The sequence below is a fragment of the Suricata suricatta genome, chromosome 1 (assembly GCF_006229205.1).
Source record: "Suricata suricatta isolate VVHF042 chromosome 1, meerkat_22Aug2017_6uvM2_HiC, whole genome shotgun sequence".
Taxonomy (NCBI): domain Eukaryota; kingdom Metazoa; phylum Chordata; class Mammalia; order Carnivora; family Herpestidae; genus Suricata; species Suricata suricatta.
Window position 1 is genome coordinate 34,690,184 of NC_043700.1, and position 26,425 is coordinate 34,716,608.

The following is a 26,425-nucleotide window of genomic DNA, read 5'->3' on the forward strand; positions in this document are numbered from 1 at the left end:
AATCTGAAGTAGGCTTCAGAATCTGAGCTGTCAGCACAGAGCCTAATGTGGGGCTCAAACTTACCAACTGTGAGGTCATGACCTGAGCTGAAGTCCAACGCTTAACTTAAAGAGCCATCCAGGCACCCCACATAAGAGACTGTTAACAATAGAAAAACAAACTGAGAGTTGATGGAGGGAAGAGGGTGGGGGATGGTCTAGATGGGTGATGGGTATTAAAGAGGGCACTTGTTATGATGAGCACTGGGTGCTATGTGTAACTAATGAATCACTAAGTTAAAAAATATTTTTAATTAAAAACTTTAAATAAAAATACCTGAAAAAAAAAAAAGACTAGAGGGAAATATGCCAAAAACTAAAAGTCCAAAAATTAACAGTGGTACCTCTGCTTTGTAAGGATTAAGGGATTAACTTTTTTTTTTTTTTACTATATATTCAAGTCTGTTCATAATGAAACAAGTAAAGTGCAATATAAGAAAAGGAAAGAAAAAAAACCTTTACAAATTCTCTAATCCTCTACGATTCTTTGAAGTCTGAGACCTGAAAAAGATCTCTGGTCTCACCTTAGCTTGTATGAAAGGCCAAAATTGTAGGCAATGGTTTCTATAGCTACAGAAGAATCCCTTTGAATTACCTTGTTTTACATGGACTGGAGTTGATGGGCCGGGTTTGGTCCAGACATCCTCAGACTCCTCTTTCCCTAGAGAGCAAAATTAGCCTCAAAAATTGACATTGCCTCCCCCATCGCCAAACCTCAGCTCAGTGAAGGCATTCCATAGAAAAACTAGCTCAGCAGATGGAGGGTGGAAAGGTGAAAGCCACTTTCCACACAAGTGTAACGCCACTGACACAATGGAGTTCCTGACTTATTTTTCTTTTGTGTTTGTTTTCTTTCTCTTGTCATACTTAAAATGTTGGAGATACAAGTGATTAATGGAGTGAAGTTTTAGGTTTTATTTATTTATTTTTTAAAAGAGTTTATTGTCAAATCGGTTTCCATATAACACCCAGTGCCCTCCTCCATCACCACCACCTCCCCTCCCCCTCCCCCTTCCCATTCAACCCTCATTCTCCTATTAGACCTATGAGTGCAAACATATGGTAACTGTTCTTCTCCACCTGACTTATTTCACTTAGCATGATGCCCTCGAGGTCCATCCAGTTTGCTACAAATGGCCATATTCATTCTTTCTCATTGCCATGTAATACTCCAGTGTGTGTGTGTGTGTGTGTGTGTGTGTGTGTGTGTGTGTGTATGTGTATATATATTCTAGCCAAATCATGGAAAGAGCCTAAATGTCTATCACATGATGAATGGATCAAGAAGTTTTAGGTTTTATAGATTGTACTGACATCTGGAATATTCTAATCTAGATAACGGGTTATTTAAAAATGATTCATAAATGACAGTCTTGCAGCTGTCATTTTTCTGTAATACAGAACTTGGTGGAAAAAGTCACTGATGAGCACTAGCCCGAGTTATGAAATATATCTGCTCTGATTGTCTGGCTAATCAGTTGCATGACTTTGGGGAAACCATTTTACTTTTTTGGGCCATAGTTTCCTGTCTTAAACAGGAGAATGAAATTGGCTGTTGTCTGTGCTGTCTGGTACAGCTGTAAGACTGTCTGCTCCAGCTCCCGATGGGGACGGTGTGACAGGCCGCAGACTGGCCCTGTGGGAACCAGCAGTGCCTGCCCACGTATGTTTCAGCTGTTCCACTGGGAGTCATGCTAGACTTTGAGAGTCTTCTGGTCCTTGACTGTGGTCTCGAATAGGTCGGCTCTCTTTCCTTCCTGGAATGGGGCTGGAGGCGGATGCACCTCCTCAGAGCTGTTCTATGGAAATGAGAGGATTTTCTTCAAGTCTACTTGCTCTTGCACTTGTCTGGCTCTGAATTGGCCTTTGGGCCCTGCTCACTCTCTAAACATGTGTTCATTTCCTTCCCAAGGAACTTGGACATCATTGTCTCATTTCCTGGAGAAGAAAGCCTACGCGGCTTTATACTGGTGACTGTTTTGGTGGAGAAAGCAGCAGTACCTGGGATTAAGGTATTTTCTTCATGGCATTTTTTTTTGTCCTAAATGAGAAATTAGTCTGAACTTTACTTCCAACCAAGTCCCTTTCCCTGCAAAAAACTAATAAATATAGATGAGTATCGGCCTTCTCCTACTTGCTTTATGTCTAGAAAAAGAGGTCTGAGCCCTAGCCCACAGAGATAGTTCCCTTTCCTCAACTATTGAAACACTTGGAATAACCATTCATTCATTTAAGGGACATGCCTTGTTCTGAGTAATGTATGGCTGGGGGAATAAGACAGATACTTTCTGGATTCCATCAAAGCTTAGCATCCAGTGGAGGAAGATGGACTGATGTATAGGGTAATAAGAAAAAAAAATGAAGAAGCAGTGTTTTTCATGAGAAGACATCTAAAATCGAATCCAGACTTGCAGGGTCAGGCAAAGGGAAATGACAGCTGAAGTTAAAATCTGAGTGATGTATGGGAATTAAAGAGGAAGTGGGAATGGAGGTGGGTGGGTAACCCTGGGAGTGAGAACTGTTATCATGACCCCATCAATAGTATGAGATAAATCCAGAAGAAGGAACAAAATTGATAAGGTTATGGCCTTGAGAGGCACAAGAAGTAGCAGCTGATGGGAAAGATCAAGAAAGGCTTAACTAGGGATCTATGTGAAGGGTGCTCAGAAAGATTGTGGCTCTTAGGAAGATCTCACAGCATATTTAGTTTAGGAAGTCTCCTGGTGAGCCCTGCCTAACAGTCCAGGAGTCAGATGCTTAACAGTTCAATAGTCAGATGGACCCCCTTTTTCTAGATTCCCACAGCTTTGCTGCTCACTCCAGTTCCGTGGACTGAATATTAATGAATTGAGTGAATGAATCTCCTCTTTAGGCACTTGTTCAGGCAGTGAATGCCATCCTCCAGTCCAGCCAGAACTCATTGCTTCAAGCCCTGCAGCGACTGAGACTCTCCATTCAGGATATCACCAGAACTTTAGGACAAATGCACGGTATGAGGCTCCTGAAGGCTGAGGGCCTGGGGGAAGACACAAAATGGCAGTAATGCATTAGCTTTGTTTGAAGGCAACCAAATGTTGTTTATGCTACTGAAAAATGATCTCTCAATTTTCAATGATTTTCTCATGGTCGCACCGTTCTTTGTCTCTTGTGATTTAGTGCTTTCTTCTTCTGGTTGGCCATATATTTATTTGCATGTAGAGTTCTTACAGTACAGAAGCTGGGGTGGAAAGGGTGGAACACACACATTGGTTGTACAAGCTCTATCCAGCAATGGTAGGTTCCTGCGGGACAGAACTGTGGTATCAGGGGGTTTGTCCTTAGCTCTCTAAAGCTTCTCTCATTCTTTGTTTTCAAGTGGAAGCTTAGATGAGCGACCTTTGGGCCTGATCTGAGGGACCTTCCAGTGCTCCTCTTCTGTGGCTAGTGTAAAGAAGAGCTGTTATAGGTGTGGCCAGTTAATCTTATCCTGAAGATTGCAGCTCTTCAACTTCCTTTATCAGAAGAATCTAGAAAATGTAACTGTTGTGTGTTTGAAGAAGGTGTGGGAGAGGGGTGTGATCCATTTAACAAGGGGTAAGGGTCTAAGTATCAGTCTCTCTGGATCCTGTTTCACTGACAGAGGAGTCCAGGAAAGGAGAGGTTTATGGGAAACAGGACAGGAGGGAGGGCGAGAGGGAGGGCGCCAGCTTTATTACTTTTTATTAAGGGAATAAGTTTATTTGTCATCTCAGACTCTCTGCACTAGTGTAAGTTTGTCACAAGTCATAGGGCAATGTATTATTTCCATTCAACATCCGTTTATATTTCAGATCCACACTTCCTCCACTTCCCTGAATTTTAATTGCAAAGCCCTCCTGATCACATCGGTAGGTCTTCTGCCAAACAAGCTCTCTAAACCGAGTGACATGGATTTTAACCTTAACAGGGCACCTGAGTTTATAACACAGGATATCAAGACCAGGGGCAGTACACTGCAGGTGCATTCGGATCGTACTGAGAGGCCTTGCAAACAACCTCCCCACCCACCCAGGCGGGGTGTGCGTGGTATTTCTCGGGCACTTCTGGCACCCAAGAACAAAAGAAAGTGGGAAACAAATGGTTAACGGATACAGGACATGAGTTGCCTTCAGTTTATAAATGTCATAGTGAATTACAAGTAAAAGGCAATCTTATCAACGGCCTGATCTCCAGAAACCTGTGGACTCAGTTCCCTGGAGCCCTAATGTCACCCTCCCCTCCTTAGTGATGTGGGGAACAAAGGCAAGAAGGAAACGGCAGGTGACATTAAATTTCCTTATAACCTGCAGCCCATTGACAAACACTTGAGGCAAATACAGAGGAGAACATTTTTCCAGGAACCCACTTCTGTCACAACATTAATGCCTCACGGGAGGGAAAACAACCAGAGCTTGACACTAGCAAGGCCTCAGGTGTCTTAGGAGTCCTCTTTAGCACATCCAAGTCCTTCTGGAGGCCCCCTTTTGCCTTTACCTCCCCCAACTCCATAGTACATAACCAGTCACTCTGCACAGCCCAAGCTCAGCATTTCCTGCTCAAGGGGCCTGTCCCTGTGTTTTAATAAAATCATCTTTTTGCACCAAAGACGTCTCAAGAGTTCCTTCTTGGCAGTCAGCTCTGGACCCCCATCATCCCGAAACCCCATCCATATGAAAGAACAGAAGTGCGTGGTCTGGAAGCTCGTGAGAATGGTTCTAGATGCCCACCTTCAGACCATCCTCAGTCTTCAAGGCCCTGAGGGCCCAAACACTGTGACGTGCACACAAGCCGTCCCTGTGTGCTCTCCAAATGTCTAGCCCACAGAATCCATGAGCATAATATACTGGCTGTTTCATGCCCCTGCCTTTGGAGTGGTGTGTTGTGCAGCCACAGGAAACAAAAATGAAGTGATAAAAATAACAAATACTGGAAACTACAAGGATTTTTTTAAGCATTTTTTTTTAAGTTTTACTTATCTGAGAGTGAGAGAGCAAACACACAGGTTGGGGTGGGGCACAGAGAAGGAGCGACAGCTGTCAGCACAGAGCCTGATCTGGAGCTTGAACTCACAACTGTGAGATTAGGACCTGAGCTGAGACTGAGTTGGACGCTTAACTGGCTGCACCGCTCAGGTACCCTGCACACTGCAGGGCTTACGGAGTCACATGAGCTGTGTCATTGTGTCTGGTTTGTAGTTGGTGACTTCTTTTCCCTGCATAATCTTTAGAGCTCAGCAGCACTTTCATCCCCTCTGCTTTTTCTCCCCAGACGGAGCTCACGAAAATTGTTTTTCTTTCTGTGCTCAGCTTTAGCAAGAGTTGGGTGCTCTACTCCCTTCCTCCATAATATCTCACCTCTAGGCAGAAAATATGCCCAAGGCAGAGGATAAGGTACCCTTTCTCTTTTCTTTTTAAAAAAATCATTTAACATTTTATTTATTTTTGAGAGACAGAGCACAAGTGGGGGGAGGCACAGAGAAAGAGGAAGACACAGAATTCAAAGCAGGCTCCAGGCTCTGAGCTGTCAGCAGAGTCCAACGCGGGGCTTGAACCCAGCAACCACGAGATCATGAGATCATGGCCTGAGCCGAAGCCAGACGCTTAACTGACTGAGACACTCAGGCCCCCAGAAGGTGCTATTTATTTTAAGGCTGCAATTTGTATTTCTGAGAACCCGCATGGTATCTTTGCCCAGCCCACACATGAGTTTCACCTAACAACATTAACATAGTCCTCAGCTTGGACTGAAAAATAAAACCAGACTACTGTTTTCATAGCCCTACTCCTCTTCAGGTGGAAGTTCGTTCCAGCACTAGACTTCAAGACTGCACCCCCCTGCACCCACCGAGCATTGCTTGCAGCGTGGGTCAGTGCTGTGCACCTGAAAGATCCCTGTCTAGCTCCCCTGTACAGGGTGATTTGGCCTGAGCATTGGGCTCTGTTGGAAGGCTAAACTATGGTAGGAATTCCAAGCATCCAGATTACATAAGCATATCTTTTGGCAGAATTCTGAATAGCTCTTTTTTCTAAGAGTTCATTCCTCCTTCGAAAAGCTGAGGGATAAATTTCTCTTCAAAATGCCACAAAAAGTTTTGCCTTATTTCCTTCTGAATCAACACAATTTCCAGCTTCTCCTTGATGGATTGGTAGCTGTAAGAATTTTTCCTTTCATGGTAGCAAAGAGTCAAAATGTTTCCTTCTAAGTGTGGCATGGGGTTAAGTAGGGATTCTTACTCGGTGAGCTGGTACTAAAAGATAGTGCGGACCGCTGCTGCCCTCTTCTGACTGGCTCACTTAATTTTGTTGAAGGAAGTTTTCTTCCTGATTCGTAAATTTGCTTTGTCTAAACTAATTGGAAACAAAATTTTTCTTTCAATTTTTATTTATCTTAAATTGAAGCTTAAAAGTGGCATTCAACTAAGACATTCATAGATTTGTTGAAAGCATTTTGGGCATTGTATAAAAGAATATTTGGTAAAGGCTTTGTGTTTGCTTTTTGGTAACTGATCAGTTTTTACTCATTATAAAGGAGAGACTGCGTAGATGTTGAGGCAGCTCTATGGTTCGGGTAAACTGTAATAAATGAATTCAGTGCCCTAGACTGATGTTAAGTGTTCGGATTTTCTTGATGAAAGTCACGCCCCTTACTTTTCCAGTCCACTGGCATTTCTCTTAATGATTTCTGGATCTTGAGCTCCCTGTGCAGTCTGAAGAGGGTATGCAGTCAGAACTGTGCACTGATGGCACAAGGCTCTGGTAGCAATAAAAGTTATCCTTAACCTTTGGAAATAATAATAATAACAAAATAAAACAAAATGGAAAATAATCAACATTGGAATTCTTCTCTGCTAACTACCATGGGATAATAATGACTATGTTCATATTTCTAAAGTTGTCTTCACTTGTAGATTACTTACCCATAGCAATCTGAGTATAGCCTAGTCACCTGAGCCACCATATTTTACCTTGACTCTAATTGTGCCATGTCAGTGCATCAAATCCAGAAGCACGCACACAAAACCAGTTCTCAAAATATTGAAGAGCCCATGAGTCTTCACAAAAGATGTTTTTAGGCTTACAAGGAAGAGCATACATTGCCTATCACACATCAAAAATATCCAAAAATCTACAATGACTATTATTATTGCGTATGGTTAAGATTCATTCAAATTTGCTTACATATTATAATCTTCTTTTTGTCCTTCACTTCTTTACTCACATTTCTTTTGCTACTAGGATTTCCTTTAGTGATGACCTGTTGTTGGCCAACTCTCTCATCTGAAAATTGCCCTGTTCCACTCCAATTCCTGAAGAATATTTTTGCTAGCAACTATATTTTTTTAGATGTTGAGTAAATCAGTACAATATCTTTTGGTTTCTACTGTCACTACTGAGAAGTTAGATGTCAGGATAATGTATCTGTTTCCCATCTACTTGTGAGTTTCTCTTTATCAGTCTGTCCTGTTGTTCTTTTATTATGGGTAGGTTTCATTATGCTTCTTTGATTGATATGACTTATCATTCTGGAAAGTCCTTAGCCATCAAATCCTCACAAATTGTGCCTCACTCTCTTTTTTTCTTCTTCAACTTTAATTGGGGATGTTAGACCTTGCTCCTTCTTCCATTCTTATCTACTCTTGCTGTTTTTCTCCATCTCTTTTCTCTGTGCTGCATTAGTTCTTCTGATCTAATTAATTGTCAACTGCTTCCAATCTGTGGCTGAATACATATATCAAAAAGGGTATTTCACTATCTCATTCCCAGAAGTTATACTTTATTATTTTCTAATCTGATTATTTTTTATACCTTTCTCTTCCCGATACACATTTTAAAGCTCACCTTTAGTTTTCTTCAACATACTACTTGTGGCTGTGTCATAATTTGTGTGTGTTTCTAATATTGGAAACTTGATTGTTTCCTTCTTGTTATTTCTTTTTTTCCTATTGGTTCTCATTGCTGGTTGTCATGTTTTTTTCGTGTGTTTAGACGTGATTTGTTTTGCTTTTTTTTTTTTCTTCTATGTGATGCTTATTGCCCTTGGAACATAGTTTGTAGACAGTCTTTTGGTACTAGGGTAAAGAAATTTTGTGCTTGGTTCTTCTTGGTTCTTGGGGACATTAAAATTCTGGACCATCTTGAAGCAAGATCAGCAAGTGAGGGCCCATGTACCAATCAGACAATTAAAGTTGGGCTAAAAATGTGCAAAAAAAAAAAAAAGGTCACAACTTTGCTGGGAAAGATTTGTTTTTTTAATGTTGTTTTGCTCAGTGCAAAGGTGACTTTGATTTTGTCTCTTGGAGCAAAACAAGGGTGGGCTGGGAGTTCTGACGCACACTGATGTTGAGATATAGGCAGTTGGGACTCCCAGGTTAATATGAGCAGGGTGTCCTATAAAATTCCTTCCCATGGCTGGGGTCAGGATCATACTTATGGCACCTACCACCCAGAAAAGCCACTAAAACCAAGCCCAGGGGTATCTGGATTGGGAAATGACTTCAGGGAAAAGTCTTGGTGCCACCCTAGCTTTCTGCCTCCCTTTCTGGGTTCCTGCTTTCCCTTAAATTTTTGCTTGGCAGTTCCTTGCTGTCTTTTCAGCTCTTTGATGCCTTTAGGATATTTTAATCCTCTTTTTGGATTGCTTTTAGTGGAAGGGCAGATCTGAATGAAATAACAGTCCACTGCCACCAATGAAAGTGTCTTTCTGCAACACCAGTTGCATCTCTTCCCTTTTCTCTGTTTTTTACCATCATTTGCTCTGAAAGTGGCTCTCATCATCATTTTCCATGACTCTGTAGTGGCCTTCCAAATGCTGTTTTATAGCAGGTTTCTTGCACAGACAGTCATAACATTGAGGCTTTCTTTCCAGGAAGCAAACTCTATTTGTGCCAGCACTGGCTCGGTTGGGTTTGTACCCGAAAAACTGAGCCCTGAAAGCCATGTGGCATAGTCTTTTATGCATTTTCTATGTCGTTGTCTCCCATATATGGAAAATGTATAGACATACAGTCTGATTGTATGGTCTCATGTTACGGAGTCGTGAAGGATGCCACTTACACACATAGCCAGGTTGCCTTCCCTTATCCTGAAGTCTTTTCTCACCACATTCCTTAGGGAGGGGACCCCACAACAGTCTCTCGTCTGCCCTTTATGTTGTCTACTTCATTCTGTACTCAGAAGCCTGAAATCACTTTTACTCCCCGAACCCTTCAGTTTCTCTTCTGGCACAGAAGGTGGTATCCAGCCCCATGTGGCTACTGAACACTTGAAAAATGGCCAGTGTAGCTGGGGAATTAAATTTTTAATTTATTTAATAGTCATGAATTAATATTGAAACATAAAAACTAAATCCATGTAAAATAGTTGCTTGTTAAACACAGCTTTAGTACTGAATAGTTCATATGTCAGTTGATTGTTGAAAATTAAGCATCCAAGTTGAAATGCATTATAAGTAAATTTTGTCTGTAAGCATATAGACAAAGTTTTAAAAACTTATTACAAGAAAATGTATTAGCAATTTTTATATTGGTTATCCTTTGATATTATAACATTTTAGATATGATGGGTTAGCTAAAATATAGTATAGATATTAATTTTCCCAACTTTTTTTACCTTCTGAAATGTGACTACTAGAAAGTGTTAAATTACATTTGCCCATCACATTATATTCCTATTGCACACACTTGTTTACCTATTGTTCTAAGGAGAAAACCAAAATCCCAATTTTTCTGCAAGACCTACCATGATCTGACCCCAAAATAGTTTAATTTCAATTTATCTTTATTTGACACCATGCTTCCCTTCACTGGTTCTTTCTGACACTAGATTTTAGTTCCTGAAAAGAACTTTAGTCATGAGCATGCTGTGAAGGGAGGTATTTGAGTTGTGTCTTCCCACAATGTCAGCTTTATTCAATCATAAAGCAAAGTTAACCATAGTTAAAAAGAAGCATGTTCAGGATTCCAAATTCAATGACATTTCACCAGATGATTAACCTTGGCTTCTTATATGGTGCACTGAGCAGGACTTAAGACAAACCACACAACAAAGAAGATAACAGAAGATAACAAGATAACAGAAGGGTGTAGGGAGTTAACAAACCAAATGCTAAGTGATCTGTGGGCACGCAACTGAGATAAGGCCTCAGTCCGGTCCAGGTCAGCTCTTGGCACTTACTGCCTACTATGTTCAAGCAGGGAAGGATCTCAGTTCTGTTCAGAGATTAATCTGGCAGAGCCTTCAGTCACAGCTGCCTTTTTTAAGTGGTGAGGTGTAGAGTTCATGTCTGAAGAGTCTGACAGTTTGTTGCAAAAATCCCCCCCTTATTATTTTACTTTATTTTTAAGTTTAGTTATTTAGAGAGGGAATGAGAGAGAGTACAAACGGAGGAGGGGCAGAGAGAGAAGGAGAGAGAGAATTCCAATCTGGCCCCATGCTGACAGCCCAGATGTGGATCTCGATCTCACCAACTGTGAGATCATGATCTCAGCCGACATCAAGAGTTGGACACTTAACCCACTGAGCTACCCAGGTGCCCCCAAACCCTCCCCCTTTTAAGTAGATTTAGTGGTCCTTGGGCCCCTGCAGACATCCTCTGGTCCTGCTTGTTATCAGTTCTGGGGTGTCAGGTTGATGCTGGTCCGGGAAATATCTCATGGCTGTGGTACCTTGGACTACCTGTGTCATTGCTTGACACAGGGTCCTGCTTGACATGATAGAATCCTTTTTGCTCTCTCCAACATTTTTCTACTGCAAGGCTTATTTACTCACTACTTCTTCTGTTTCAGACATTCTTTCCCATTTGCCTTCTGCCTGGTTCACACCTACTTATGCTTCAGATTTAAGTAAGCCCTGGTTTCATCCAGACACATATAGCTGCTTACACACTACCAACAATGCTACCAAATCTGGGGAAAGAGGAAGACCCTAGGGCAGTCACAGCAACAGAAGAGATGAACAAGAGACATCAAGGAAAAGAACTAAGAAATGGTAGCATGTAGGTATGATCAGAGACAGAAGGAGGTGTCCAGGATGTATATATGATTTCAAAGCTGGTTAAAAGTAAATCATGATGCCCCAAGCAAATATTTGTCACTTGAAAGGTTGAATCAAGTTCTGCTTGATGGGTTGATTGATTTTCAGAGTAAATGGAGACATGAAGGAAGGATGATGAGCTTCTTGCTATGTCATGCTTAAGCTGATGAGAAGAAATACAATGGAAATACATGGCTTTGAAGGTTGGAATGACACAAAAAAGTTACTGTCTGGTGGTTCTGTCCATCAGATGTATGATTCGATTTTGCATTGACAGTGCTTTGTCATAGGTGTCAGTAATATAGCACCTGCTGTGTTACTTTCATGAGTGGGACCATATGAATATTACGAAAGCAATATGAAAATATTACAGTAACTCAGTGTCTGTGGTTTTACAGCACTGATCCAAAGCAAGGACTTGCTGAGTTTTCCTTTGTGTAAATGTATAAATGTGGTCCCTACCCCTGCAAACTTTAAAAGCAAGTTTCCTTCGGTTTTCCAAACTAACGAAAAATAATGCTTATGACACAAAATGATGATGAGTGTAAATGAGTCAAAAGCAGATGTTCTATTTCTCTAGAGATTCACTTCAATTTGAAAGAGAAAGGTACTTGACCAAAATGTTTTGTGTTTTGCTGAACAACAACCTCAGAAACACTGGACAATGTCTAGCCAGAAACTAAACGCACCCCCTTGGCCATCTGGGCAGAAGCTACAGTGCTTAGTGCCATTGGCTCCTCCAATGGAGGAGGTGTAACTCATGTGTGTTCTTAGATCCTCTGTGTCTTGGCTTTTAGGAACCACTCTTCTTAGCCAAAAGGTGGGCACGTTAGACCTAAAAGCGAGAGTGCGTATGTGGTTCTCTTACCTTACCAGATCCATGTTAATAGAGGAGGAAGTTCTCTACTTGGTACTTTCGGAACACCTTTTAGAGTCAGTTACCAAAATATATTTCCTAGTAATTTGTTCTTTTTTATGATTTTTATTTCTCTGCTAAACTTCTCATTTTGTTCATGTGTTGTTCTCTTAATTTCATTGAATTGTCTTTTTATGTTTTCTTGTAGTTTAATTAGCTTCCTTAAAACAGATATTTTGGGGGCACCTAGGTGGTCCAGGTGGTTGAGTGTCTGACTCTTGATTTCAGGTCGTGATTCCAGGGTCGTGGGATTGAATCCTATGTGGGACTCAATGCTGAGCATGGAGCCTGCTTGATATTCTATTTTTCCTTTCCATCTATCCCTCTTCCCTGCTCATACTCTCTAAATAATTAAGTAATTAATTAGTTCAAACATATTTTGAATTGTTTTTATCAGGCAAATCACAGATCTCCATTTATTTAAGGCCAGTTACTGAGAAAGTATATTTTCCTTTGATAACGTCGTGTTTCCTTGATATTTAACGCTCCCTGAAGCTTTGCATGGCGGCAGGAAGAATGTGAAGTATTCACCTCCTCCAGTATTTACTCACTGGTTCTGGAGAAAAGTACTTTCCATCAGTCCTGGCAAGGCTTCTGAGGCTTTCTCAGACCTCCAGTGCGTACGCCTGCTCCACGCTTCTTGCTCCCTCTCCTGGCAAAAGTTTTAATTGCGTATGCCTTCTCTAGGTCTGCAAAGCCAAGCCAGCGCTGACCACCTGCCATTGGCTTTCCCTGGGGCAGTGTTTGAGGCTCAGGCTGTGTGCTTTCCCCAGTCCCACTGAATCAGCCACCTTGCTGCACAAGCTCACTAACCAACAGCAGACGCTCTCTCGTTCTGCCTTCAGGCGTGCATGCAAGGAGGCCAGAGTGGGTGAAGGTGTGGCTGTGAGACACTGGGCAATCGGGGCGCCTGGGGCTAGTTGGGGTGATTTGTGGGTGACGCATCCTCAGGTTCTTGACGAACCTGTGAGGTGATCAGTATAATCTGCATCCCATTAATCCTCCCACCAAGAGTCCTTTGTGGCATTCTCCTGGGAGTACCCCAGGCTCCCCGTTCCCTATTGTGCCGTGCACCTCGGTGTTCTGGATGGGGTGAGAAAGAAGCGGGCCTCCTTGGCAGCAGCCAGGCACTCAATAATATGCTCTCATTTTCCCTTACTGGAAAAATCACAGCCCTAGAACATTTCTCTTAGCACTGAGCTGTGCTGCCTGTGGAAGGGGTAATGTGAGCAAAGTGAAATGTTCTTACCCGCATCAATGCATCCAGTTCTGGATCTTCCCCTCTGAATTCCTGGACTTTCACAAAGGCCCTCTTGTCTGTGTGTGATTGTCTAAGCCAGTGTTCTTTGTGGGGAATTCAGTGGGAAACTTTCATTTTACCATGATGATGATCTCACTCCTGTGTTCCCTGATTTAACTGTCGTGTGTGTGTGTGTGTGTGTGTGTGTGTGTGTGTGTGTGTGCGCGCGCGCGCACATGCGTGTGTACTCCTGGGCACTCACCACTCATGTCCCTCTTTCATGAATGCATGTGTTTTCTTATATTTCTAGGGGTCATTTATCTTTCACTTACTGGTTTTTGTTAAGTTTTTTGTAAACCCTAGAAGCCTGATCTTCGTTAGTTATATGTGTTGCAACTATTGTGGTTTGTCTTATGCCTTTTGAAAGCAGAAGTTCTTTTTTGTATAGTCAAAGTGTCTGACATTGCTTTTGCGAAAGTCTGTGTTTTTTGGGGTCTTACATAAGATATTATTTTATAATCATAGGTCATAAGTATATTTTCCTGCATTTTCTTCTGAAATTGTTGTTTTGTCTTTCACATTTTAGTCCTTACTTCACATGTAATTATTATATATGTGTAATATGACATAGGAAATAAATTCAGTTTCCTTTCTTTGAATAATCACTAATCTGCAATATTAGCACTGTCTTATAACAGGTTTTATTAAATGACTGACTCTGTTTCCAGATGTCCTATTCATTTCATTGTTTATCTTTCCCAACAGGATATCATTCATCTTAAGAACTATAGCTTCATAGTCTTTCTCGTTTTCAGGTGAAGAAAACCCCTCATCTTGCCCTACTTTCCCAAAGGTGCCTGTAGTATTTCTAACCCTTTGCCTTTCATGTAAACTCCTAGAATCAGCTTTCCAAATTGCACTGAAAAAAACCTCTGTTAAAATTTTTGCTGGGGCATCTGGGTGGCTCAGTAGATTGAGCATTCTATTTAGGCTCAGGTCATGATCTCACGGTTCATGAGTTCAAGCCCCACATCGGCTCACTGAGCTCAGAGCCTGTTGCAGATCCTCTGTCCCCCTCACTCTCTCTGCGCCTCTCCCACTCATTCTCTCTCTCTCTCTCTCTCTCTCAAAAATACGTAAACATTAAAAAAATTGCTCACGTTGCATTAAATCTGTATATTAATTTGGAAAATTTCACATGATTTTGATATTATATCCAGTCATTCTGTTTGACAGTCAAAGCAGATGGACAGTCAGAGAATACCACAGAAACACTAAGGGTGGCTGGACAGGCTACTGGAAATCATGTCTTTGTATTGTTGGATGTGAACTAAACTTTATCCAGACAGATAGCTCTTTTTTAGTTACACTTCTCTCTGATTCTGCTACTGAGTTTTCTTGTCCCTCAGCAGAGACAAATTTTTTCTTGAATTTCTTAAATTTTCTTTAATTTCATTTGAAATAAGAGACTTAGATATCTTCTGTTTTTTCATAGTTACTTTATATTTTTGTTTCTAGTGAATATGGTATCTTTTGATTTAACTAACTCTTAACTATTTGTTACTGGTTTATAGAATGAAATTGACATTCGACTATTAACCTTGAAACTACTACTTTGATAAACACTCATTAATTCAAGTAATTATCTGCAGATTATCTTTATGTGAAAATCATATTATTTGAGAATTATTTTGTTCCTTCACATATAATTCTTATAACTTTTATTTCTTTAAATATATTTTTTCTTATTCTTCTGGTTAGGATTTCTAACACTGCATTGAATGGAAGTGCTGATCTTTGTTTTGTTCCACATTTTAAAAGACTTATTTTTAATCTTTCAATATCAAATATAAAATATACAGTAGGCTTTCTGTATCTTCCTTTTATCAGTTCAAAGATGTTCTTCTTATTCCTATTAGCTAATATTTTGTTTGTTACAATCATAAATGGATTTTTTATATCTATTGACAAAATTTTACATTAAAATTATTTTATATTTATTGACTAGGCATTTTACTTTTGAAGATAAAATATTAAATTATTGTTACTCATTACTGCTTCAGAGGAAATTTGTACATAGTACTTAGCATTTTTGTGGGACTAGGGCACCAGATGGGAAAGACATGGAAACAGGGCCCAAGTAAAAGGCCAGCACACGGGACATTGTCACAGGAGAGTAAGAGGATGTGACACCACGCAGGAGCATTGGGAAATCCGCGGACCAAAGGAAGATGTCAATTACCTGAGCCCATGGAGCTTCAGAGAACATAGAGATAGAGGAACAGAGACTAGGTATGATGGTAGAAAAGAGAAATGATGGCATAGAGATGGCATTATTTGGGTCTCATAAAAAACACATGATTTTTTTGTTGCATTGTTTTGTTTTTTCTCAAAGAGAAGCAAAGAAAGATAGACAGGATCCAGGTAAAAGAAACATGCCACCTCACAGAGGGGCCCCATTATGTGAAAAAGAGGGAACAATGTTCAAAAGTTAATGAAAAGAAATTTAGTGCAAATGTGAAGACACTCTTCTTAATACACAAGTTAATAAACCAGGGAATCAGTTATCCCCAAGCATTGGCTTAGAGCCAAAAATAGCTACACAGATTAATGAATGTAGCTAAACATGGAGCTAAATGAGACTGTATCTGACCTGGTGTGGTAATCCCCGGGCAAGAGATTCTCCACTCCTCCTTTCTTTGTTGCCTATACAGAACCTCGCTTGAGCACTGATGACTTGTTTTCCTCTCTTGTGAAAGCCTTGTGAGAGAGGTCATTCTTTTTCTCTGCTTTTCTCCTTTCTACTTCCTACAGTCTCTCAAATATCATGTCGGTTTAAAATATTAATTTTTCAAAGATGGCCTTGATCTCTCCTTTTGTAGTTATTAAGTCCAGAAAAGGGAAACGCCACAAATAGAAAAGGGCAGCATTTGGAATAGTTTAAAGTTCGGCCAGTGCCAGTGAGGGGGCTACAGGAGAGAACATTCCACCCCCCTCTTGCCTTCGTTCCAGGTTTCCGTGCAGATCAGATAGCGGGGGCGGCCCCAGGAGAGCAGCAGGACCCGTGCACATGTAACCAATTGCTTTTTTTGCCTGTAGTAAAGTTCACATTTTGATTGCTTCTCCAGATTATGTTGATCCAGACATATTTTATGCAGTCATCCGGATCTTTCTCTCTGGGTAAGTACAGTTCAACTGCTTTCCTGCACAAGGCCTCTGCAGCATATTCCAAATTTATGAGGGGAGACAGAAGCTTCCCTATATTAAGGAACACACTAAGAAACCTTGCTAGCAGAGTGATCATTTGGACCCACTCTTGGATAAAAGAGGTGGGGTATCATCTGCATGACAAATGATACTGAAGTTTGAATATTTAAGTTCAGAGAAATTATCCTTACCCTACCATATTAGATTCATTTGTATTCACTTAGAATCCCATCTTGATGGCAGAAGAAAAGGAAGTGCAGTATGTAACCACACGCTCTATCATTTACATCCATTCTCTCCCCTGTTACTAAGGCAGAAGGGAGCATAGAAAGTGGCTTAAAATCTTTCTTCTAAGGTTCTTAGAAGAGCTGCTCCAAGTCATTTATTCATATTTGTGGGTCTCATCTTTTGTCACAGGGACTGTAATTTTTCCAGATACAGAATTCTACCCCTAGATACAGTTCTTCCTTTACATAATTAATTATATCTTGTCATGTTTTAATCAAATTGCTTTCTTATTCACATTAACTGAGAGAAATGAAGTTTGTCTGTTTATTCTTTTAATAGTGAAAAGTAGAGGTAGTGAGTGGATGAGGGGAAAATGTGATACAGAGCTCACCAGTGTTGCATCTTGATACCCAGCAGGTGCCCAAGTGCTGTAGACAGAAAGGATCTGAAGTTGCACCTGGAACGGACATGAGTACCAGAAGGGAGTGACAGCATGAACCCAGTGTTTTCTCTAGAATTAGCGGGTCTGGACAGTTCGAGGGGATGGCAGCCTCGGTGGGCATTCCTCACTCTGGGGAGTAGCGGGGGGGAAGCAGGAAGGTTTCTGGAGAATAACGTGAGGATAATGGGTTCCCGGCTTATGAGGAAACAAGATAAATGGGGAAGAGCATGGGGGGGAATTAGGACTGCTGCTCAGAATTCAGACTTTTGCTGCGTGGCCCACTCAACGCCAGGGCCCCCCGGAGAGGCGCCTGTGCTCACGGCTCTTCTCTCTGCGCATTTTACACGTGATCAGGGTCAAGACAAAGATATGATTGCACAAAGTGATTCTACCAACAAATGTTAAACAAAACATGAAGATATGTTTGGGTGGAACTAGAGAAAAAAAGGTCGTTTTTTAAACCTTTAAAATAGATTGGGGTTTAGGAAATACCTAATTCTGGAAAATCTCTTTGTGTTTCACTTAGCTCTCTAAATTTATATTAGTCTTCCAATGTCACATAACAGATCACAAATATAACAAAAAGATAACAGAAAATCTGCTGTTTTAACAAATCAAAACAGCAGTTTAAAACAACACACATTTAATATCTTAACATTTCTGTTAACCAGAAGGCCAGGCAAACTCAGCTTGGTTCTCTGCTTGGGCCTCAAAATGCTGAGGTCAAGCTATCTGCTGAACTGAGCTGTTACCAGGAGAATCTGGGGAATCATTTGCTTCCAAACTCATTCAGGTTTTTAGGAGAATCCAAGTCTTTGTGGTTTTGGAACTCATGTCTCAGTTTCCTTGCTGGTTGTCAGGTAAGATCTGCTCTCGTCTAGGTCTTAGAGAGGCTCTGCAATCCTTAGCACCCGGTAGCCTCCAATCCAGCAATGACGCTTCCAATCCTTCTAGTACTTAAATCTCTGATTTCTCCTTCTGCCAGTAGCCAGAGAAAACCTCTGCTTTTAAGTCTTTGTTACTTGATTCAACTCGCCTAGACAATGTCGAATAACTCCCTATGTTAAGGTCAAATGATTAGTAACCTCAATTATATCTGCAAAGTCTCTTTTGCCTTGCTGTGTACCAGGTATTGACAGGTATTGGTAGTTTATCATATGAACAGTTCTAGGAATGAGAATGGAAATCTTGGGGCAATCTTTTTCAGTTTCTGCCTATCATGATTAAATGGTCACTAGAGAGTAATTCTGTTTTCATTAAAATAAGTTCTGGGTCAGTGATGCATTTTATCTGTGATCTTCATAAGTGCCTCTCCTCTATCTGAGCCTCAAAAATATTTCCCATGTAGTACAATTAAGTGACCAGCACCAAATCTTAAATGTATTGACAAGTGTTGATGGCCAAAATCATCTGGATTTTTGAGAGTTTCCAATCTCAGTGTCTTGAAAAATTGAAATCTCCTCCTATGTTCTTGATTGTCCTATGTTCGATTTATTGTTTTCATTTACTTTTTAAAACCATTTTTATTTAGGAGAGTTTCATCATTTGTAGCTTAAACATATTCTTTGCATTTTCCACTCACAGTAAATTTCACAGGGATGTTATCAGCCCCTGTGGAAAAATGCCATCTCATTTCTTTCTGTTTTCTTCTGTTTATACTTCTTGAGTTTCCTAAAAATATGCTACGAGAAAGGCTAAAAATATTCTTGCCTACAGAGATTTGAAAGGGAAGTAATTCCGTTCCTTTGCAAACAGTAGTTTCGGCCTGAGAGTGCCTGGGACTTCTCAGAGAAACCATATTTCCCTCCCTCAGACTAATTGTATCACAGGTGGAGAATATGGATTTTGAAAGTAGATTCCCTTGTTTCATCATTTTTGACTTACATGCTGGTATTTTCTCTGTTACCTTCAATATGGCTTTAAGTCATCCCCTTCATGTTGGGGCGCCAAATAGAGATTGATGTCTCCTGCCCTTTGAGCATCTGATGGCTCTTTACAGCTGGCAGGTCCTTTCCCGAAAAACATTTGGGTTTATATATTCTAGATACATAATAGAGAATTACAGAATGATAGTTTTTTTCCTTCATTCCTTAATCAACTATTTAGTGAGTGCTTATCAGATGCCAGACACAGTTCCTGGTACAGGGAATGTTGCAATAAAACAAAACAGCAACTTCATTCTTGTGGAGCTTACATTTTAATGATAGGAGTCAGATCACACATAAACAAATATAATTAAATAAAGTATTATACAATATATGTGACAGCAATAATTGATATAGGGATATGTAAAGTAAGATACAGGGCATCATGGAGTATTGAAGGTCATGGTGGAGGTTCCTCATTTATTTATTATGCTCTGGGAACGCCACACCTCATTTGTGCAGGTATCTGAAGGAAGTGAGGGCTAAGCCACCTGGATACTTGTTCCAAGCAAAAGGAATAAAAACTGCAGTGAAACTGACTTTGGAGCATGCTTGTCATGGAAGAATTGTTACAAGGAGGCCCTGGAATGGAGGGTGCGTGGGGGAGAATGGGAAAGATACAAGTGACAGCAGAAAACCAGATCATGTCCGGGCTTGTCGGCTCCTTTCTGAGAGGCAAGGGCAGCAGAGGCATCCCTGGAGACAAATGGCACGATCTTTCTTAAATCTCAAATCATTGCTCCATTTTCTAAGTGGAAAATAAATGATATGAGGGCAAGAATGGAAACCAGGAAAGCGTTTAGGAAGCCATTTCCTCAATCAGGGGGATGGTGGCTTGGACTAGGGTGGTGGCTGTGGCGGCGGGGAGCAATGTCCAGCTCTGGACACGACTGAAGGTAAAGTTGATGGGATCTGCTACTGGATGGCCGGCGGGAAGAAGAGAATGGGATCACTCAAAGACGACTCTAGGGTTTTGGCCCGATCCACTGAAAGAGCAGAGCTGCCCTTTTCTCTGATGGGGAAGGCTGTAGGAGGAACAAATCTGGCAAAAGTGAGGGGACATCGGGAGCACAGTTTGGGACATGTCCATTCCTGTGGAGATTTCTATAAGTTGACTGTTTAATATATGAGTCTGGACCGTAGGGGAGAGGTCTAGGTAGACGTGTACATTTCTAAAGACTCCTGATGTAGTTGGTTTTTAAATCAGAGAAGTAGATAAGAGCACTTGGGAAGTGAGAGTAGCAAGAATCCCATGGACTGAGCCCCAAGAAAGTCCAACACCTAGAAGGGGTCGTGATGAGGACGGACCGTTGAAAGAGACCAAAGTGGCCGTCTGAGATCATCCACAGGACGGCAGAGACAACCCTGGACCAGTGTGGCCACTGCCTCTGTTCCACATACTTACATTTTCAATATTTCTTCCCTATTTCCAAATATTTCTAAAGAGCTGTCTAGAAATTTTATTGAACTCTGACAAGTCATGAAACTTCTCTGGAACCCATTTAATTATGCAGCAGATTTAGGAAGTAGGTGCAAATTAGGAATGTGTCTCAGGAAGGTGTGTACAAATGTATAAAATAATGAATGGAGGGAGCAGGGTTCCAACTCACTCTGAATAATATAAAATGGCTAATAATTAGCAGATGCTTAATATGTTCCAGGCACTGAGCAGGATTATTTTAATTAGCTTCCACACTAACCCAGTAAGGTAGATCCTAATATCACTTGGATGAGAAACCAGAAGCTCAAAGAGGTTAATTAACCAAGACTCACAGTTAATAAGTACCAAAATTGAGATTAAATTCTCTATCTTCCTGAAATAGAGCCTCTCATGTTTTCCTCTTACAATCAGAATCCTTCCTTCACTCTCTCGCTGCTGCTCTGCTTTCTGTGCCTCATCTGTTTCCAGAGTGATGTCACCCCAAATGCAAAGGCCACTTTGACATTCCTCCAGTGGAAACTGTAGAAGAGCTGATCAAACCAGCCTCCAATGAAAACAACCCAGCTCCTTACAGCATTTCCTACCACAAGGAAATATTTGACAAAGGTCATGAAGAGCCAGCTGAGCAGTCTGGCTACAGCTTTTGTATGTGTGTGATACATTTCCCTTTTCTTGAGCAAAATGACTTTTAGAATTATAGGAAGAAAGTGAGACATCACTGTAAGCCTATTACTTAAAGTGTTCACAGCAGGGACAGTGGCTCATTCCTGGCAATAAGAGACAAAACAATTGTATTCCTTAGTAAAAGTGGAAATCCATATGTGGGGGTCTTGAGAAAATCAACATAGAAAAGTACAAGTTCGGGATTTAAGTTCTGATATTCTCATTTTCGAACAGCATGGCCCTGGAGAAATAACTACTTGGAGACTTTGTCTGTTTATCTATGAAATGGGTTTTTAAACATCTGCCTTATTCTACTTAAAAGAGGTCAAGTTAGAAAGTGAAGGTGAGGGGCGTCTGGGCGGCTCAGTCAGTTGAGCATCCGGCTTCAGCTCAGGTCTTGATCTCACAATTTGTGAGTCCAAGCCCTGCATCTGACTCTCTGCTGACAGCTCAGAGCCTGGAGCTTCAGATTCTATGTCTCCCTCTCTCTCTAGTCCCCTCCCCTGCTTGTGCTCTCTCTCTTTCTCTCAAAAATAAATAGATAAACATAAAAAAAAAGAAAATGAATGTGAAGGGAGTTTATAGACTAACACATTAGAAGTACAAGTAGAAGGTGTTCTTGGTGCTATTGTTTTTATCTTATTTTGGAGTCCACACACATACACTCTGTAGTTGTTTAAGACTCTATAAAAAATGTGACAGGAAAATGAGTAAAATAGTTGGGAGTAGAACTAGGGGTACTCAGACACAAAAAGACAAAAAATGGAATCAAGGAGACAGAAGGGGAGAAGAAAGGAAATAAGAGAGGAAAGGAGAAAACCCACTTCATCTGAGCAAGACCCAGAGCTCAATGCCAGTCCATCTGCCTGTCCCTCTGGTAACGTGCAAGGTGATATTGTGTTCTCTCTGTTGCTCCCTTATTATCAATGCCTGCTGTCGAGAAGGCATTTGACAAAGGTGTTCCCAAAAAGTCATGTATGATTTAAAACTGGTAGTTCAACATGACAACTGTTATAACTGTTACAGGGAAAAGCAAAGGTGTGTGTGTGTGTGTGTGTGTGTGTGTGTGTGTGTGTGTGTGTACACTTACAAAGCTCTACTTATGGAGTTAAAGGTATGAGGTGTTCAAGGTCAAGATGAGCAAGAGTGAATTTTGTTCCACCATCCCTAAACTGTTCCTATTGATCAGCACTAGTGTCATCTTTATGACTGAATTTTTCTAATAAACACATCATAGGATAAATGCCAAGGATTCCTTTACTCCTCTGGAATAATCCTCCAACTGGGGAATGGAAGAGATGTATTCTATGGCCTGTTATAAAGTTGAAGTATGTTCAAGTACATATTCTACAAAAATATCCAGTCTTTTGCTCTAAAATTACCTTTGAAATTGTGTTTGCTTTTTTACTCACTGTTTCCATATCAGGAAAGATGCTCTAGCACCTACTTCTTCTCTTTAACTTTTACTCTTGCTTAGATGGAAGGATAACCCATCAATGCCTGTGGGGCTGATCTATGAAGGAGTCTCCCCAGAGCCCCTGGAATACTCTGGAGGGAGTGCAGCTCAGAGCACAGTGCTTCATGCTTTTGATGAGTTCTTAGGCATTCATCACAGCAAAGAAAGTGGTAAGTCAGATATTTTCTTGTTCATTTTGTTCTTTAACAGGGAGGAAGAACAGAGATGTTTTTACCAATTGGTAAGACCGAATGTAAATTAAAATGTCATGAAGTCTGTACTTCTCTAAGTCAACCAGGAGGCCGTGTCTCTGCCAGGTGTTATTGCATCAAGTCAATTAATATTCAATCTCAGCAAGATATCAGGCTTTCATTTCCAAATCTTAAAATATTGCCATATATCCAGCTGTTCCCTGTAGTTTTGTTTGGATCCATAGGCAGTAGCGTTTTTTTGTCTAAAATAGGGGAAAGATCTGAAGTTGGAAGGCTGTGGCATTAAGTTACTAAGTCTGGATATAAGTGATGGTGGGTCTGAGCTCGTCCATGAAAGCCCGTCCCTGTAAAAATGCCGCAACTTCAGGTCTATTTAGACCAGAAGACAAGCCTACCAGTTTAGAAGCCAATGTTTAACAGCTACAAAAAGGCACTTCAAGTATGAAGTTTCCAAGTCAGATTTAGGGGGAAAAATGACTAGAATTTGATGTCCAGTTAAATAAGGTCCAGTCTCATCCACAAAAGTCACTTAAAAAGAACTATGATGATCTTAAACACACAACGGATTTCCTATAGATGATCAACCTATCTGTATTTCCTATACATATCTATTGATTTGATTTTTTAAAAACTTGACTTCAAGAGGCTAAAAAAACTCTATTACTTTCCCCTTCCTTAGTGCTTTCCAAACAAAGCAAAATTCAGCAGAGTATTTAGCAAATCATTTTAAGGGTTTTGCCTTACATTTGTAAATATCTCTCGTGATGACAGTCTCATCAAGATACTTTGCCTACCTTGGGTATATAATACATATTTGTACATTGACTGATAGATCTGGTTCCTACTTAGTTATCTGGGATGTGATTGTTTCTTTTTTCCTTCCCCATCTCCTATCAATAGTCAGGAATGTAGTATTTGAAGTCTACAAGCAAAAGAGCCAGCAAAGTAGATTGGAAAGTTAGGATGGCACCAAGTTTTCACCGCACTGATGTCCAGGAAACCATAAAGGCTCTCGTTTCTCTCCGTGTGGAGCTATGACATTGTTCTGGTTTGTTTCTTTCAGCTGATTTTCTGCACAGGATGAGGGAGTACATGCCTCCTTCCCATAAGGCCTTTATAGAAGAAATCCACTCAGCTCCCTCACTGAGAGACCACATCCTGTCCTCTGGAAATGGCCCACTTCTGGCAGCCTACAACCAGTGTGTGGAGGCGCTGGCGGAGCTACGCAGCTACCACATCACCGTGGTGACCAAATACCTCATCACAGCGGCCACCAAAGCAAAGGGCAGGAGGCCGAAATATCTCCCTGGGCCACCTCTGGCCTTCGAAGAGAGGGGCACGGGAGGGACTGTAGTTCTGAGCTTTCTGAAGAGTGTCAGGAATAAGACCTTGGAGGCAATTCTCCACCAAAGTGATTAAGAGACCCCCCCCTCTTCCCAACAAGGAAAAACCTCTCCCATTGGAAGGCATGTGGGCTTGGAAAATGAGAATGTCTGGAATAATATGACGGGACCTCAGCCCTATTTATGTTCCTGCCTACAGAACACCGTCTTCTCCTTTGTTGAGGGCTGTTAGTCTTCACAGAGGAGAATTTCCATGACCAGCCAGAAACTTCCCTTTCCCTATCCAATTACTGGTTAATAGCAAAAAGCTTTGGACACTTCCTCTTTCAGAACCCCACTGAGGTGCCAGTGTACCCCTATTCTGTTTTTAAAGTAATAGAAAATCAACCTAAATTTCGAAAACCAAATAAAATTGCCTGTGGACAGGTCCCCTTATTGATTTCTTTACAAGCAAATTAAATATTCATGCATGCATTCATTCAGTTAACAGCTTGTTCCTTTCCTACTGAGCACTAGTTTAGGGATTAGCGTAGCGATTTTTTGTGGCCCCAATCCCGCTTTCTTCTCCCTGAGTGTGCTGAGTCTGTGGCAGGAGGTTGGAAATGCCCCAGTGGTGATGTGGAGGAAAGAGGAGGCTCACGGAAGACTTGGAAGTCTCCACTGTAACAACGAATGGTTGGTAACGTGGGAACGGATGAGGCTCTTCTGCATGGTTCATCAATTTGCAAATTCTATTTTAGTTTCCTTCTTTATTTTTGGAAGAATGATTCTTTATTCTTACACTGAAAGTTTAGATTTGTAAAATGAATTAATTGACCCACTGGAAGTAAACGATCAAAATGGGAATAAACAGTAAATCCACATTTTTAGTTTATAAATAAATGTAACTTTTTATGGATTTCTTTTCTTTTTCTGTGTGTGTTTTTATTTCTTTCTGAGACAGAGAGAGACAGAGCATGAGAAGGGAAAGGGCAGAGAGAGAAAGGGAGACACAGAATCTGAAGCAGGCTCCAGGCTCTGAGCTGTCAGCACAGAGCCCGGTGAGGGGTTCGAACTCACAGACTGTGAGATCATGACCTGAGCTGAAGTCGGATGCTTAGCCAACTGAGCCATCCACATGACCCAATGGATTTATTTTCTATCCGAAGATCTCATTTTCATCTAGCAGTAGAAAGCTAGAAAACTTTAATCTTGCCAATTTAGGGTAAACTCCGTTAATTTAGGCTTGTCCCCACACTGTGCACACACACGTATATCTGGGACAGTATCTACATTTCAGAGGGCCAATCTAGTAACATGGCATCAAGGAGAGGGACCTGATCATCAGGAGCAGGCTCTGCCCAAGTTAACATCTGCTAACTCCCCATATGGGTACTGGTCAAATGGAGCTTGCAGCTGGTCTAATCCTGTCAAAGAAACCTTTTGGATTACTAAGCCCTCAAAGTCCTATCGTATCACTTGGAAAAACATCTGGCCACGTCCAACATCGTCCAGGCCCTTAAACCCTACTTTTACTGTATATACAGTGAGAGAGAGGGGAAGAGAGATTTTTAAGAAATTGGCTTATGTGATTATAGAGGCTGGAAAATCTGCAGGGTAGACCAGCAGGCTGGAGACCCGGGAAGCACCATCTAAAGGCTGACTGCTGGCAGAATTCCTTCCTGCTCAGTGAAGGTCAGTCTTTGTTCTATTCAGGCCCCTAACTGATTGGGTGAGACCCACTCACATTATGGGAGCAATCTGCTTCCCTCAAAGTCCATTAATTTAAATGGTCACCTCTTCCAAACAAAACGCCCTCACAAAAACATACAAAATAATGTTTGACCAAATACCTGGGTATCGTGGCCTAGCCAAGGTGACATAAAATTAGCCATCATAAGCCTCCTTTATAAGAGCTTGAATTAGGATAAAGTTATGGTATCTGACATACACCCTTCCCACATCTCTATTAGAGAAGAACCCTCTTGTGTAATGATGCGCAGGAGGTAGAGAAATGATGTCCAGTTTCTCCCCAGGAGATGCGGGGAAGGGCTGCAGGCAGTACACTGGATGGAAACCCCTAGAGGAAAGGACAGAATGCAGAAAAATCTGGCTATGTTGGGAACTAAAGGCTCTTTATGCTGGGTACTCCGTGTAGAATGAAACCATTGTCTCTTTTAATAAAAATAACAACCCACTATTTCAAGGTTGAGCTTATAGGGCTAATCTTCACCTGGGAAAGGGGGAAAGACTCAGAGTCTGAAACCTTGTACATGAGAGTCACCTTCACCTAAACCACCCCCTCCA

The 26,425-nt window shown here is 41.1% G+C and overlaps 1 protein-coding gene across 5 annotated transcripts in view; it reads left to right on the forward strand.

Moving 5' to 3' along the window:
• IDO2 (indoleamine 2,3-dioxygenase 2) overlaps window positions 1-25,037 on the forward strand; it is a 70,632-nt gene extending 45,595 nt beyond the window's left edge. For all 5 annotated transcript variants that reach the window (XM_029938703.1, XM_029938799.1, XM_029938744.1 and 2 more), the window contains 5 exons: window positions 1,952-2,051; window positions 2,912-3,029; window positions 16,351-16,402; window positions 22,606-22,754; window positions 23,860-25,037. In XM_029938703.1, the coding sequence (XP_029794563.1) occupies window positions 1,952-2,051; window positions 2,912-3,029; window positions 16,351-16,402; window positions 22,606-22,754; window positions 23,860-24,215 (775 nt within the window). In that variant the 3' untranslated portion in view covers window positions 24,216-25,037. The remainder of the gene's footprint in view (window positions 1-1,951; window positions 2,052-2,911; window positions 3,030-16,350; window positions 16,403-22,605; window positions 22,755-23,859) is intronic.
• Window positions 25,038-26,425: the final 1,388 nt, after the last annotated feature.